The sequence below is a fragment of the Glycine soja genome, chromosome 16, assembly GCF_004193775.1.
Source record: "Glycine soja cultivar W05 chromosome 16, ASM419377v2, whole genome shotgun sequence".
Lineage (NCBI taxonomy): Eukaryota > Viridiplantae > Streptophyta > Magnoliopsida > Fabales > Fabaceae > Glycine > Glycine soja.
This window is the reverse complement of record NC_041017.1, coordinates 5787651-5803331: the sequence shown is the minus strand read 5'-3', so window position 1 is coordinate 5803331 and position 15681 is coordinate 5787651. Positions and strand designations below refer to the sequence as shown.

The window sequence follows — 15681 nt, the reverse complement described above, 5'->3', positions numbered from 1 at the left end:
TAAATTTATAAATAAAATAAATTATCTAAAATAATAGATATTAATAGCCTAGAGTTAAATGTGTGAAACCTGACTACAAACAATTCAGATCCTACTTATATATTCATTTTACAGCGATTTAAGATAAGTATGAGTTGTCCGATAAGCATGTATTTTTTTTTTCATTTAAAATAAGATGACTAGTATAATTTTTAAGATAAAGCTATATAGTATAAATTCGTGTAAGAAAAATGCATGTTAAAGTAGCTATTATATTGGAGTAGTAGTAATATTTATTGTTAACAATTAAATTAATTGAATTGCCGTGCGTGATTTCTGTAAATTCTTAATTGAATTGTTTAATGGTCATACATTGCCGTGCGTGAATCCGTGATTTCTGTAAATTCTTAATTGAATTGTTTGTTTTTTTAACTTACTAATCGACCAATTATATTAAATAAATAAGGTTCATTAGAAGTACATTTAATTATTTAAGAATAATTATTAAATATGAAATGTGAATAATTTAAGAATATTAAATAATCCTATTATATACTTTAATTACTTAAAAATAATTATAAAAATAAAGTTTATATTTTAAATATAATAAACATTTCCCTATTTTTTTTATTTACTGCCAAAAAATATCTTTTTATTTTCTTAACTAAACTCCTTAAAAATACTTGACAATTGTCAAAACTATCGTAATATTCTTTTTGTGCAAAATCTCAGGCACGTAATGCCAAGTCAACAAGTGGAGAAAGTGATAATGTCAATTATCAAAGGATAATTTTGTAATTTTAACACAAAGGTATCTATCATGGTTTTTGATAACTTATTAATTGGACTTAAATACTTGGATTCAGAGGATATTCTGCTTAATTCCTTTGGCTTCTTTCTTGTGTTTTTCCCGGTACCATAGGCCATAGCTGCTTCTCTAAGATAAAGAACAGGGTAATGACTTTGCAATTGAAGTGAACCAAATTGGCCAAAAAGATAGCCTGAATTGATCTCCTAAATCCTAATTTTCAGGTACTGTTTTCTTGTTAATTATCTATACCCTTTTCTTATTATAAGTAACCACTGAATACATGCTGGTTATCTAGTAAGATCGATCTCTCCTCTCTGTTGTTCAATATTTAGCTATGAGAAGATCTACTTGTGCAATAATAGACAAACAAACAATATCATTAAGAAAATAGAGTAACTGGGATGTCTGGAATTAATCTTTGTGAGCATATAACTTTTCTTTTTTTCATTTTCTATATGCAATGCATCAAAACAAAGGTTTTATTTCATTTTATGTGTGGATGGATTCATATGTAATATGTTTTGAAAGGAGGGAGAATTATCAAATCAAATCTTAAGTAATCTATACTATTTTTTTAAGTGGTTAACGAACTTATAAAATAACTTTGAATTTGAGAAACTAAAATAAGAAGACCCCTATATTTTAGAAATTAAAAACGTATTTAAGATTTTTTTTTATGGTCTCACTTGAAGTGATTGTAGTTAGTTTAATTTTAGTTTTCAAACTTGAATTTGAAAACAAAACATGCTTGGATAAAATAAAATAAAAAGGTTGAAATGGTTTTAAAATGACATTCAAAACTAGTATAACTCACTTTTGAATATAGTAAAAAAAAAAAGAGTTTTCTAGATCTAATTTTAATTTTTTAGAAGTTGTGCTATCTTTTCTGATATTTTGCTCATCTTTCCACCTCTTGCCCAATCTTCTTCTCTTCTCAATTAGTCTTTGCTAAAGGTGACAAAATGGTATTGGACAATCGACTTGACTCGAATCCATCCAATCAAATGCAAGACATGAGCTTTAAATTTTGATTATGAATAAAATCTAGGTCATTTTAGTGCCCTCAACTCACAATTGCTAGCATATACAATACAATATTTCACTAGGCTTATAGGCGTCATTTGAGAAGTCTAAATTGAATATGGACTTTTTGGTTCAACCCATATAGTAGCTTGTAACTTGCATGAAGCATTCGACTATCCAAACTCACACCTCACTTAGTGAAATGTAAGACTTGTGTTTTAAATTTTAAGCACAAATTTAATTTGATCCTTCTTAGCCCGATCCAATTATAGTATAAGCCTATATAAATTGAGCTTTCTTCGGACTTAAGGTTCATTATAGAAGTCTAAATTAAATTTGGATTTTTTTAACTTGACCTATTGTAGCTTGTAACTCACATCTAACTCACAATCCACCCATTCAGTATTTTAGATTTAATGCAAAGGTTTTAGTAAATAGTAACCTTACCCTTAAACTACCCTATAAAATGATATTCCCTCTATTCTTATTTATAAGATTCAATTTTTTAAACTTATTTATTTTTTTATATAAGACTTAATCCATATTGTATTTATTTTTAGACTAAAAATATCCATAATTAAATAAGAGAAAGATTATATCAACATGTATTTAGAAGAAAGAAAAATATTAATGACAATAATATTTTTTTAAAAGTATATAAATTTAAGATAAATTTATTGTTAACAATTAAATTAATTATTTTTCTTAATCTTAATAAATTAAATAATTTGATGTTATAAATAAAAACGTACATAATACAATATAACCAAAAGAGATCGAGAGTTTACTTTAAACACACCTTTGGTATTGTTATTTAATGATAAATTGTGATGTATAATAAATTTATTAATTTTTATAATAATTATTTCAAAATCATACCTAACATGAATTTTTATTCCTAAAAAACATGATATTTTATTAGTTATTAGTGTATAAGAACCTGTTATATTAGTACATATGAAAATGAAAGAAAAAATATATAGAAGTGCGAAAAGAAAACTAATATTATATATAGGAGGCAATTAGCTAGTGTTAACTTACCTATATACGATGCAGTAACCTATATGTTTATCTGAAGTAAAAAGTTAATTATATGTTTGATATTTACACTTTACAGTGTCAAACTGAAAAATTAAAATGTCATACATTGGATGTCTGGACTCTGCTGCAGGCTGCAAAATACAGAAAATAGTTCACATCAAGATGAACATCCTACGCTCTTTTTGGAACAGTCCCACTGGCCTTAAAACAACTCATTTTTGGGGTCCTGCCTTCAACTGGAGCCTTCCTTTTGCGGTAGATTAATGTTACTTAATTAGCACTATATTAGATTAATCAAGTTAATAATTTGTTATTGCAAGTTGCAAATTGTTTTCCACTTGTTGTAAACAAATATTAGAGTTTATTTATTCTAGTCACTCTAATTATCTATCTATCATATGCTATATTTTATTTTCTGCATATATTCAAGACAATATATGTCCTTAATTTTACTGTTACTCTCTATCAAGAGCAAACTAAGTTAGCCTGTAGCTAAATATTAATAAATAAATAGATAAATAAATGTGAAATGAGAATAATTCATCTAATTTTCATTTTGTCATCAGGCAGCAATGGACACAAAGAAACCACCGGAAACAATATCTGTCAATATGACAGGAGGTTAATTACTATTAAATATTAACTTGTTTGAAAATTAAGCACTAATACGTATTTTTGAATCCATTGTTTTTATTTCCTATTTATATTATATTAGGCTCTTAGTTAATTTAATTCTGGAAATCAATTAATAAATCGTACTAGTACTGCAGTTATGTGTGTTTATTCGGCATCATTCATGAGGTTTGCTTGGGTGGTGCGACCGCGTAACCTTCATCTTCTTGCATGCCATGTGACTAATGAGACTATGCAATTATATCAACTCTCAAGGTGGTTCAGAGCTCAAAGGTAATTATAACTAAAATTAATATTCTCATGACAATTCAAATTCAAGATTACTTTAAACCAAATCATCTAAATCCTCCACCACTAATTAGATTTGATAGCTCACATACAAGTATAGAATTAATGGATTTTATTTTTATTTCTATATAAAAAAAATGGATTTTATTTTTATGTGAAAGAGCCATTAAAAATAAGTCACTAATTAATGGGGGGAGAATTTGGTTTTGTAGTAATTTGTTTTATTCATAAATATTAATTATTAGTTTTTTTAGCACAAGCGATGTGATATTTTCTTCCTTTTCTTCTTTTTTTTTTAAGAAAACTTTCTCTTCTTTCTTAACTACTCAATTAATTTTATATTTCCACCGATATGAATAATTTATATGGGATTAAAACACACTACACGTTTTATACGATTTCAATATTCTTTTAAGCGCATAAAGATTAATGTTTTCATAGAATAAATAGTAAATTTAGTGTCTAAATATATAAATAAATGATAATTTAGTTTTTATAAGAACAAAAAATTTAGTTTAACCTTCAAGGTGTAAAAAATGTGATGATTCCATCCTCCAATTAAGTTTTTTAGAACTATTTTGTTATTAAATTTTATTATTTAATGATTAATTTATATTAAGTTATAAAATTTAGTAATTAATTTGTTATTAAATTATAGTATAAAATATGCTTGTCGCGTTTTTTATTTTAGGGACTAAATTAGAATGTTCAATCTTTGAAGAAAGAAAATGTATTTACACATTTAGATACAAAATGTTCGTTTATATGTATTTGCTTGTTTCCCTTTTAATTGGTAATAATTAAAAAAGGCACTTGCACCATTTTCTTTTGGTATTTATGTTTGAGTTCAGATGGTTTACAACTTACATATTCATAATTATATTAGTTTAATCATCATGCACTAATTATATAAAATAATTTTATATTTTTATTTAATAAAAAATTATTATTGATATAATTTTTAAAATAATTATCACAAAAATTAGCAATCTTATCATATATGATAAATTGTGATTGGATGACGATATTAATAATAAGTATATAATATTTTTCTCTTATATAAATAATATCATAAGTTAAATATATATATATATATTTATTGTGATTCATATAATTTAACATTTATAAAAATTAGTAAAAATGCTATTTTTGAAAAATTTAACGGTGAGTGTCAATTAATCTTATCCATTTATACAGAGAGACTAACACCACACCCACGTACTAATATGATTTGTTTGTTTGATATACAGGACCCTTGAACAGAACAAAAAGGAAATAGATGCAGAGTGAAACGGAAAAAATAAAGGGTTAAAATAGATTGTTTGTGTTTATAAATATCAAAAAAATTGGTATTAGTTCTTGTAAAATTTTTATATATTTTTATCTTTGTAAAATTGAAATGTGTTATTTTTTGGCCTGATAATAGACTTGGACGAATAGCCTAAGTGATATTTTTTAAAACTTGAATTATAGTTTAAAATATGTTTTTGTCCCTATAAATATCAAAATGTTTGGAATTTATTCCTACAAAATTTGAGTCTTTTTTTCATCTTCAAAAAATTAAAATATGTTATTTTTTTGTGTTACCTTTTCATTGATTCCATTAATGATTGTGGAAGTAAGTGATTTCTCGATAATAAAAACCATCACAAAATACAAAAAAATAATCCACAAATTTGTAAATCCCAAACTTTTTTCATCTTCTTCATCCACGAGACTAATCCAAGAGAGAGGTGAATTTAGAAGTCAAGTTGTTAAGTTTTTCAATGACATTTGATTCTAATAGAACATTAGAATTGATATTCATAATAATGAGATTGAGAATGAAGGTATAAGGTTTTTGGAAGGAAGAAAAATTTAAAAAAGAAGAAGAAAATGACATGATCAATACGATGGTACTAAGCATTCTAGTTGAACAGAACATTTAAAAGAAAAAAAATTATTTAAATTTAAAAAAGATGAAGAAAGTTAAAAAAAAAGAAAGTTAAGAAACAGAAATTTACAAATTTATGAGTTTTTTTTTTTCATTTTATGATGGTTTTTAACCCAGGAATCATTCACTCCTATAACTATCAATGAAACTAATAAAAGAGTGACATGTAGATTCGAATACATGAACTTAAGCTCGGGCAAAAAAAGTAACATATTTTAATTTTTTGAGGACGAAAAAAAGACTCAGAAATTTGTAAGGACGGATTCTAAATATTTTGATATTTATAGGTGCGGAAAATATATTTTAGTCTATAATTAAAGTTTTTTAAAATTTTCACATAGGCTAGGATTTGTCCAAGCCTGACTCCAGAAAAAAAAAATATATTTCAATTTTACAAGAACAAAAATATACCAAAAATTTTTCAAAAATAAATTCCAATTTTTTTAATATTTATAAGGACAAAAAATTTAGTAAAAAAAATATATCTTATAGCTCTATAAACAAGTCCTTTATGACTTGTCATTTACAATTGAATGTTTTAATATGCTTTGCAATGTAGTCACATTAGAACTTTTTATAATAATACTGTATTAAAATAATTGTATATTTTATATATTTAATTTTTATTTATAAGACTTAATTATTTAATTTAATGAGATTAAAAAAATAATTAATTTAATTAACTATAATAAATTTATCTTAAATTTGTATGTGAAAAACGTATATTGATTGCTTAATTCAAGATTATAAAAAAAATTAAATTTGCATTTCCATAATTATGCTAACATGTATAATTCAATATTACATTTTCCAAAAAACAACGTGCATTCTAGAAAACGTAATCCATAAATATGTTAACATAATTCTAGAAATGCTTTTCCCTAGGGTAAAAAATTATGTCTTACGGATTCATCCAGAAATGTTTGTGAAGCACCAAAATGCTGAAGGTCCCAGGGTCACAAAGCCAGGGACGGTTCCATTCACGACAAAAAGGAGCAAGTGAAAGGAAGGGCAATTTGGACATATTCAAAATATGGGGTGCAAGAAGCAATTGTAATAGTTATAAATTATAATGTGTTCCTTACATACCCAAGAGGCAACAATTATGGTCACGTGCCACGTGCCACGTGCCTTGTGTCTTGTGCCTTGTGCAGTCTCCTTAAATATTGTGTACTTCAATGGACCAAGATTCGATAATTTGATGAATCTAAATCAATCTGATGCCTCAAATACAAATTGGTTCAGACCATTACTTTGGTTTGAATTAAGCAATTACAAATATGATAAGTTTGGTTCGTATCAAAGGTTGATTTTAACGACTTAAATTAAACTAATTTAAATCGATAGAAAATGATCCATTTAAATTAAAATAGGTCTTAAACCCAATTTAAACTGACTCATGTGCACCCAAATTATTTATAATTTTTAGTGTGATGATTATGTCTATAGATCCAAAAAAAAAAATTAGTGGGAGTAAGGAATAATTTATAATATTTTCTCATAAAAACACAAAATATATAATATTATTATAAAATAAATTCAAAATATTTAATCTTTTACAAATTATAATTGTATTTTATGTATTTTTATACTTTAAAAATATTCTATAAATTTTTTTTATTGCCAATACTATAAAAAATAAAAGAATAAAAAAGTAAGATTAATATCAATTTATTCTTTTTTTTTACATTCATTGGGGTAATATTTATTTTTTTTTAGGCAAAAAAAATTATTACACATATAAATAAATAAAAAATCTTGTGGAGGCAATTCCCCCAAACCCCTATAACTTAGATCCATAGGTGGTAATCCCTATTTGATCCCTTAATTGTCAACACATAGGAATTAAATTTGCCTATTTTTTTATAGGAATCCAATTGTCCGTTTTGAAAATACAGACCTAAAACAAAATTTAACTGAAAATACAAGAACCGAAAACATTTTTTTACCATAAAACAACTATAAATACATTAAAAATATATCTTATTTTCGTAAATATTTATATAATATTTTCTAACATATATTTGTAAATTAAAATAACAAAAAATACATTAAAAATTATAAAATATAAAAAATATAGGTCATAAGCTTAACCGTACGGTAAAAAAACCTTACCCGTACAGGACACAGATTATTAGACTAATAAAAATGAATAATGCAAAATATTTCAGCTACATATATTTATTAATCAGTTAATAAAGTATAAATTGTTAATTATGATTAGTATATAAATTATAAAATATTCTCATTCAATGTGATTGCCTGTTAAATTTGTGCACTGTTTTCTTATATATATTTTTCACGCTGAAAAAATATATATTATAAAAAAATTAATTATATTATTTTTTTTATCGTTTTTTTTATTTTATGTGAATATTTAAATCCTCTTTTCCTTTGAATAAAAAAGAATATCCTCTTTTCCGACTTTGGAGAGAGACACCATCCCCCTCCCATAAATTTTTCTGTAACAAAAAGAAATTCAAATCCTCCCTCTCATGATTAACTTTCTTTATTAATTGTGGCTATACTGCCATTACTATGTTACCAAAATGCCCGCAAGTGTTCAACGAATTATAAAACATTAAATAGTTTCCTTTTCTATTTACTAAATATAGAAAGTATTAAATAATTTTAAAAGATAAAGTACTAAATAATATAAGAATATTAAATAATCTTATTAAACACTTTAAATAACTTAAAAAATATTAGGCGAATATTATACTTTTAGAGTGTGTTTGAATGGAGGAATTTAAAATTCTAAGAATTTCAAATACTTCAATTGAAATTCTTTTATTTTCAAAATTTTATGTTTGAATAAAAAAAGTTAAAATTATGACGGTGAAAAAAATGAATGAAAAAAAAAGAAAAAACATGATTTGTGTGCTGGTTATACGTGTCCCTCTACGTTCTTAAGCCCGGACGATGTTCCACAATCTCAGACGGTGTTTCCTCAAAAAGACGATAAGAAGAGAATTTCAATTTCTCATCTTTTAGAAGGAAATTGAAATTCCAAATTTTTAGTTGTTTAAAATTCTGTTTTAAAATTTCAAAATTTTAAATTCTTCAAAAAAAAACATCCAAACAATGAATTCTAGATTACAGAAATTCAAATTCTCTAATAAATTACTTTCTTCAGTTAAAATTCTCTATCCAAATTAGGATTTTCCCTGTTCAAAATTTTTGTTTTTATTTCCTCAACTAACCCTTAAAAATACATAACAATTGCGAAAATGATACGAATATTTTTTTCCTGCAAAAGCATAGGACACGTAATGCCAAATCAGCTAGTGGAGAAAGAGATAATACCAATTACTACCACCAAAGGATAATTTTGTAACTTTCACTCGAAGGTACGTATCTCTTCTGGACTCAAATACATCGGTTATTCAGAGGATTTTCTGCCTCACTTCATGGGTTCTTTCTTGTGCTTTTCCTAGTGGCCAGAACCATAGCTGCTTCTCTAAGATAAAGAACATCTGATGCTATTGAATTGATCTCCCAAATCCTAATTTGCAGGTACTGCTTTCTTGTTAATTCTTTATACCCTTTTCTTATTGCAAATTAATTAATAATAACAGATTACGACTGCTTATCTAGTAAGATCGATCTATGCTCTCTGTTCTTCAATATGCAGCTATGAGAAGATCTAATTGTGCAATTATAAACAATTAACAAACGATATCATACACAAAAAATAGAGTAACCAAGATCAACTCAGATCAAGATGTATGGATTGAATCTTTGGGAACATATATGCAATTTCCCTTTCATTTTATATATGCAATGCATCAAAACAAAATGTTTCATTTAGGGAGGGATTCTTATGTTTTGGAAGGAGGGAGGATTGTCAAATGATATCTGATGTAATCTATACTAATGTTATTTGTACATAAAAAAAAAAAATTATAACAAGAGAAATGCTATCTGTGAAACACATTTTACCCTTCTTCTACTACTAAACTAAAATTTCCTTCCAACTTATTTTATCATTTAAAACAACCATTATAGTGAAACCATAACTTATTATGCTTCCATTATTAAAAAAAATATATTTTTAACACACATTTTCCAGTGGACAAATTTAGATTTTACCCGTCCTCGTCCTGCCTTTTATGCAGGCGGAAGAGGATCAGGGTCAAGTTTATAGATGGTGGAGACAAAATAATAAGTTCATTCTTATCTATGTTCACTTCACAACTTTAAACTTTAATTATAACAAATAGTAAATTGAAGCTATCATGTAAATCATTGTGCTGTATGACATACATTAGATGTCTGGACTCTGCAGGCCACAAAATACAGAAAATAGTTCACATCAAGATGAACATCCTACGCTCTTTTTGGAACAGTCCCACTGGCCTCAAAACAACTCATTTTTGGGGTCCTGCCTTCAACTGGAGCCTTCCTTTTGCGGTAGATTAATGTTACTTAATTAGCACTATATTAGATTAATCAAGTTAATAATTTGCTATTGCAGCTGCAAATTGTTTTCCTCTTGTTGAAAATAAATTGGAGTGTGCTTGTTCTTGGTCGCTCTTATTTGTCTATTATACACTATCATTTTTTTTAATTAAACTTTATTTTAAACAATATATGGCCTTAATTTTATTGTCACTCTCCATCAAGAGCAAACTAAATTAAGCTGTAGCTAAATATTAATAAATAAATATGAAATTAGTTTAGATCGTGACATTAATTGAAGCATCTCTTTTGTGGGTCACCATCAGATTGATGTGAAATATCTCTGCACACTACACAACGCACGACGCAGGCAGTGAGGGAAAATGGAAAGATAAAAAAAAAAAAATAGAGTCCGTTTTTCAATAAATAAAGAATAATAAAACGTGAAAGTGTAGTTTTGTTAGAAGTTTTATAATTACCATGTACTAGTAATATCTCTGTCATAAAATCTGACTTAGTTTTATACTAATTTGAATATCTCTGGGACTATTATTATTTATCAGGCAGCAATGGACACAAAGAAACCACCGGAAACAATATCTGTCAATATGACCGGAGGTGAATTGCTATTAACTTGTTTGAGAAGCCTAAATTTGCAATTGAATTCATTGTTTTTTATTTCTAATTTATAATTTATATAATTAAGGATCTTAGTTAATTTAATTTTGTAAATTAATAAATCTTATATAGTGCAGTGATGTGTGTTTATTCGGCACTGTGCATGAGGTTTGCTTGGATGGTACGTCCAAGAAACCCACATCTTCTTGTATGCCATGTCTCCAATGAGACAGTGCAATTGTATCAACTCTCAAGATGGTTCAGAGCTCAAAGGTAATTAATTAAAACATCCTCATTACCATTTAAATTTAAAACTATCTTAACAAAATCATCTAAATCCTTCATCACTAATTAATTTAAACAGCTCATGACACACGCATATAGAATTAATGGATTTTATTTTTATGTGAAAGAGCCCTTAAGAATAGGTCAATAGCAGGAAATTTGACTATTTGCATAATTTAAAAGAGATTAAAATATGCTACACGTTTTGTACGATTTCGACTTTCTTTAAATACATATATCAGATTAACATTTCATATCTATCGATAGAAAGTACATACTTAACTAGATTCCTTTTATGTTTCTCCTTTAATGGGTATAATAAAATTAAAAAAAGCTTCCATTCCGGAAAAAAAACGCACTTGCACGATTTTCTTTTGGTATTTGCATATGTTCGAGTTCTGTACGTTTTACAATTATTGCATCATAGTTGTATTCAATTATATAATCTTATTTTTAAAATTTTGATATTGCAATACATATAATTTAACATTTATAATATTATTTTAGAAAAATCGGTACCTAATGTCATTATAATCTTATCCATTTATATAGAGAGACTTAAAACACATACACCTATACCTCTAGAGTGTGTTTGATTTAGAGGAGTAAAATAGACAGAGAAAAAATAAGAATTTTTTTAAAATTAAAATAAAATATAAAAGGTATGGGTATCATACAAATCTCTCTCTTTCAAAACAAAAAGCAAGCAGATGCCATTTTATTTTAGGTATTTTTTTATTCATAATTTTATTTTTAGTTATAGGCGATATAATGTTTGTAACTATGGGATATACAGGGGCCTTGAGCAGAACAAAAAGGATGCAGATGCAGATGCAGAGTAAAACTTATTTATTTGAACATTGAAGCTCAAAGAAAATGTCTTCTAGCTTTAAAAACAAGTCTTTTAATTATGACTTGTCATTTACTATTGATTGTTTTAATTTGCTTTGCTATTTCAGCACATTATAGCTTTTTATAATAATGCTGTATTGAAACAATTTTTTTATTTCATATATATATATATATATATATATATATATATATATATATTAATTTACCAGTTAAATTAATTATTGCGTAAAACCTTTCTAATGATAATTATATTATAAATTTTGCTAAAATAGAATTTTGGTGTCTTATATAAGTTTAAAAATTGTCACTTTAATCCCTTATTTGATCTATTATAATGTCTCTATTAAACTAAATTGATCCTTCCATCAACTTTTAGCACCAATAATATTTTGACTAATGCAATATCTGTCATCAAGTTAATCAAATTAATACCATAAATTAACAGAAAAATCAATTTGACATAAGAAAATAAACTTTAAAGAGCACGAAAGAAAAAAAATTTAAAAATAAAAGATCAAACTGAAATTTAAAATGTGTATAAGGAATCAAAATTTTGTTTTAGCTTATATAAAGGATAATTTTCTCTTTTTTTTGTGTGTCAATTTTGCCTTCTTAAAAAAATGCTTTGAATCTGTTCCTTACCAGCCCAAGAAAACATGGTCTCATGTTTTCTTGCTAGGAATTGTGGTGCTTCAATGAAATCCTCACACTTTACAACAATTGTCATATATATAAACTCTGACACGCAAGTCAGTTTAAGTCCAAGTCTAAATGTGAGAAGAGAAAAAGATTGGATACAATATTGTTAGTGTTCTCAAAGTATATATTGGAGCTTCTAGTTTGTACTCGATAATAACGATGATAAAAGTTAATATTTAAAATATTTAGAGTAAATAAATAAGGACAAAATATGTTTTTAATTTTTTTTTTATCAATTTTGTTATTTTTCTGCTAAACAAAATTTGGACGGATTTTATTATATTTTTCTTTATTTACATTTTTAATTTACCTTGTTAAAGTAATATTGTCAAATGATGACGTGATAATTATTTTGATAATTAATCATATTCTTTATTATTTTGATGTGACAGTTATGTGTTAAATTTTTATATAATCTGTTTTTATTTTTTATGAATTTTATGACAACTTTTGTTTTTATTTTTTTTAATCCTTCTCACATAACTTATCATCTTTAAAAATAAATGTGATAATTATGTGACTTATCATGTGGATTACTAATATGATATAATCATTATATAATAAAATATTATTGATTCAAGATATTTTTTTACTCTTTAAAGGTGTTATAAATTTTTTGATGATGTAAAAGATTGAAGAGTCTAACTTATTGGGAAAAAAGGCCATATGACTAGGTCGTGAAAGCAGATGTTATTAGGTCATTAGGGGTGTTCATGTGTTATTATTCTAATAACTATAACCATACTTAATTAATAACTAAATTACAAATAATTATTATAACTATAATTATAATTAATTTTGTATAACCAGTTATAATTTTGTATAACTTATTATTTTTAAAAACTAGTTGCATAATCGGTTATGAACACGTAACTAGCGATATAATCACTTATGTCTGTAATTAGTTGTATAACCGGTTATAGACAAATAACTAATTATATAAATAATTATTTAACTAGCTTTTATGTCAAAATAAATTAATATTTTTTATCTTCTATTAATTGTTAAATTAAAAAATTATGTTTCTTAATTTTTTTTAAGTAAGAACCTCATCCTCCTTTAAATTATAATTTTACTTTATATATAAAGTTAAACCTAACACGAATTAATGTAATTTAGTCAATAACACTTTTTTATTTTTAACCATTTAATTATCTAAACAATTAAGTTTAATATAGAATTGATTCCAAATTATAGAATTAAAATGTTTTTTAAATTAGTTTCTTAAATTTATATTTTAGAAACTGATTTATGAAAACATTAAAATTTTAATATATTCAAACTTTAATTTTTGAAAAATTTAACTTTTTATTCTTTTGAAAAACTTGTTTCGACCTCAAAAAATAAGAATAATCAAAATCAATCAAATTTATCTTTTTTTAGCCATTTATATTTTACTTATCCTTTATTTACCACTTTATCTATCATTTTCCTTCCCAACAATTTTCTTAGAAGTAGTGTAATATAGAAACTTCAAAGATTACTAGAAAACTCTTTTGAGTGGCTAGGATTCCAGGAACTCAATTAAGGAATTATTTTCCTTTAACCAATTGCCGAAAGGGGAATCATTGGTAATCAGCCCACACAATGGCTGATCACTTAATTCCACAATAAAAAAAATTATAAACTAATTTGACCAAAATAACTTATAAGTAATAAGATCAAACAAGCTTTCCATTTAGGAAAAAAAACTATAAGTCATTGAAATGACACGCTAATATATAGTCATTGCTATATTTATACCCAAAAATAGCTATTTTAATTTATCATTCAAACAAAACCAATTCCTCTTAACACAATTTCAAAATGTCATTTTCAAACAAAATATCAATTTTTTAACCTCAATTCTTTTAAAATGAAGTCTGAAAATTAATTCTACTAAAACCCAAAATAAATACAGCATAAATAGAAATCTTCACCTGTTAAAACTCCGTGGCAATGGCATTGAGGTTAACTGAATATCTAGTTTTTAGGGATGAAAAAATAATTTGTTGTGTGTATATATGTTACGAACACTGGGGGTGTGTCATTAGCAAGGGAGCAACAGGTAACAAGTAACAGTGAGGGTGTGCCATTAGCAAGACCCAAGAGGAAGAAGACCATACCCACCTATTTGGATGATTACATTCGTATGTAGGTAGCCCTACAAGTTACGATTGCACCAAATGCATGATAAGTTGTATCTTCTAGAATATTCTCGAATCTGTTACTAGCTGTAGGAATCATATTATGTTAGGCCGTTAAGAGCTGTTGGGCCGTTAGGAGCCATAGTAGTCAGCCATATAAATACATTGTACTATTCCGTTGAAAGGCAATGAATAATACACAATTCTCGTCTCTCTCTTTTTTCTGTTTGGGAGGATACTTGGGCCTCGAAAACCAAGCATAACATTGGTGCTTTCATTGAACAACAATGGCGGATGCGACTCGTTCCAGGGTTTTGGCATATTGTCTCGAGGACGCAATCGCGAAACTATCGGCGTCTCAGCTCTCAATGAACACGAAAATTGACGACCTCCTCCAGCGTATGACGCAGCTGGAGGCTAATCAGCAACCACCGCAAATGCCATCGTCTTCCTCGACAGGACAGACACTGCCAGCGTACAATCCAGTACATCATATGAAGCTCGACGTTCCAAGATTCGATGGCTCAGATCCAACGGGTTGGACCTTCAAGATAACACAATTTTTCGAGTATCACTCGACACCAGATCAAGAACGACTAACGACAGCATCGTTCTACATGGAAGGGCCAGCTCTCGCCTAGTTCCAATGGATGCACCGCAATGCACAGCTTTCGTCATGGTCAGCGTTCCTCCATGCGTTGCACTCCCGTTTTGCTGCGTCAACGTATGAAGACCCTACGGGGCTGTTGTGTAAGCTCCAACAACGTTCATCGGTAAGCGCCTACTTATCGGAGTTTGAGTCTCTCGCGAATCGCATTGTAGGATTGCCGGCAACATTTGTTTTGAGTTGCTTCATTTCGGGATTGAGCCCCGCGATCCGTCGAGAAGTGCAAGTTTTGCAACCAGTCTCCTTAGTTCAGCCAGTGGCGTATGCGCGTTTACAGGAGGAGAAACTCCTCGATGCGCGACGGCCGCAGGCACTGCGAACCCCA

The 15681-nt window shown here is 27.1% G+C and overlaps 2 protein-coding genes across 4 annotated transcripts; both read left to right on the top strand.

Annotated features, from left to right (window-relative positions):
• The first annotated feature begins 852 nt into the window (after nucleotides 1-852).
• Nucleotides 853-5193, top strand: LOC114390259 (mitochondrial pyruvate carrier 1-like). 2 transcript variants are annotated; one of them, XM_028350972.1, is made up of 5 exons: nucleotides 853-1011; nucleotides 2985-3109; nucleotides 3421-3475; nucleotides 3625-3760; nucleotides 5026-5193. In XM_028350972.1, exons 2-5 carry the CDS (start codon nucleotides 3017-3019, stop codon nucleotides 5063-5065), a joined length of 324 nt encoding a protein of 107 aa, XP_028206773.1. In that variant the 5' UTR covers nucleotides 853-1011; nucleotides 2985-3016; the 3' UTR covers nucleotides 5066-5193. The 2 variants fall into 2 exon arrangements, with proteins under 2 accessions (XP_028206773.1, XP_028206771.1); XM_028350970.1 differs by having other exon boundaries at nucleotides 2931-3109.
• Nucleotides 5194-9074: 3881 nt separating this feature from the next.
• On the top strand, nucleotides 9075-12010 carry LOC114390155 (mitochondrial pyruvate carrier 1-like). 2 transcript variants are annotated; one of them, XM_028350841.1, is made up of 5 exons: nucleotides 9075-9224; nucleotides 9827-10121; nucleotides 10673-10727; nucleotides 10860-11000; nucleotides 11809-12010. In XM_028350841.1, exons 2-5 carry the CDS (start codon nucleotides 9980-9982, stop codon nucleotides 11852-11854), a joined length of 384 nt encoding a protein of 127 aa, XP_028206642.1. In that variant the 5' UTR covers nucleotides 9075-9224; nucleotides 9827-9979; the 3' UTR covers nucleotides 11855-12010. The 2 variants fall into 2 exon arrangements, with proteins under 2 accessions (XP_028206642.1, XP_028206643.1); XM_028350842.1 differs by having other exon boundaries at nucleotides 9083-9224; nucleotides 9997-10121; nucleotides 10865-11000.
• The last annotated feature ends 3671 nt before the right edge of the window (nucleotides 12011-15681 follow it).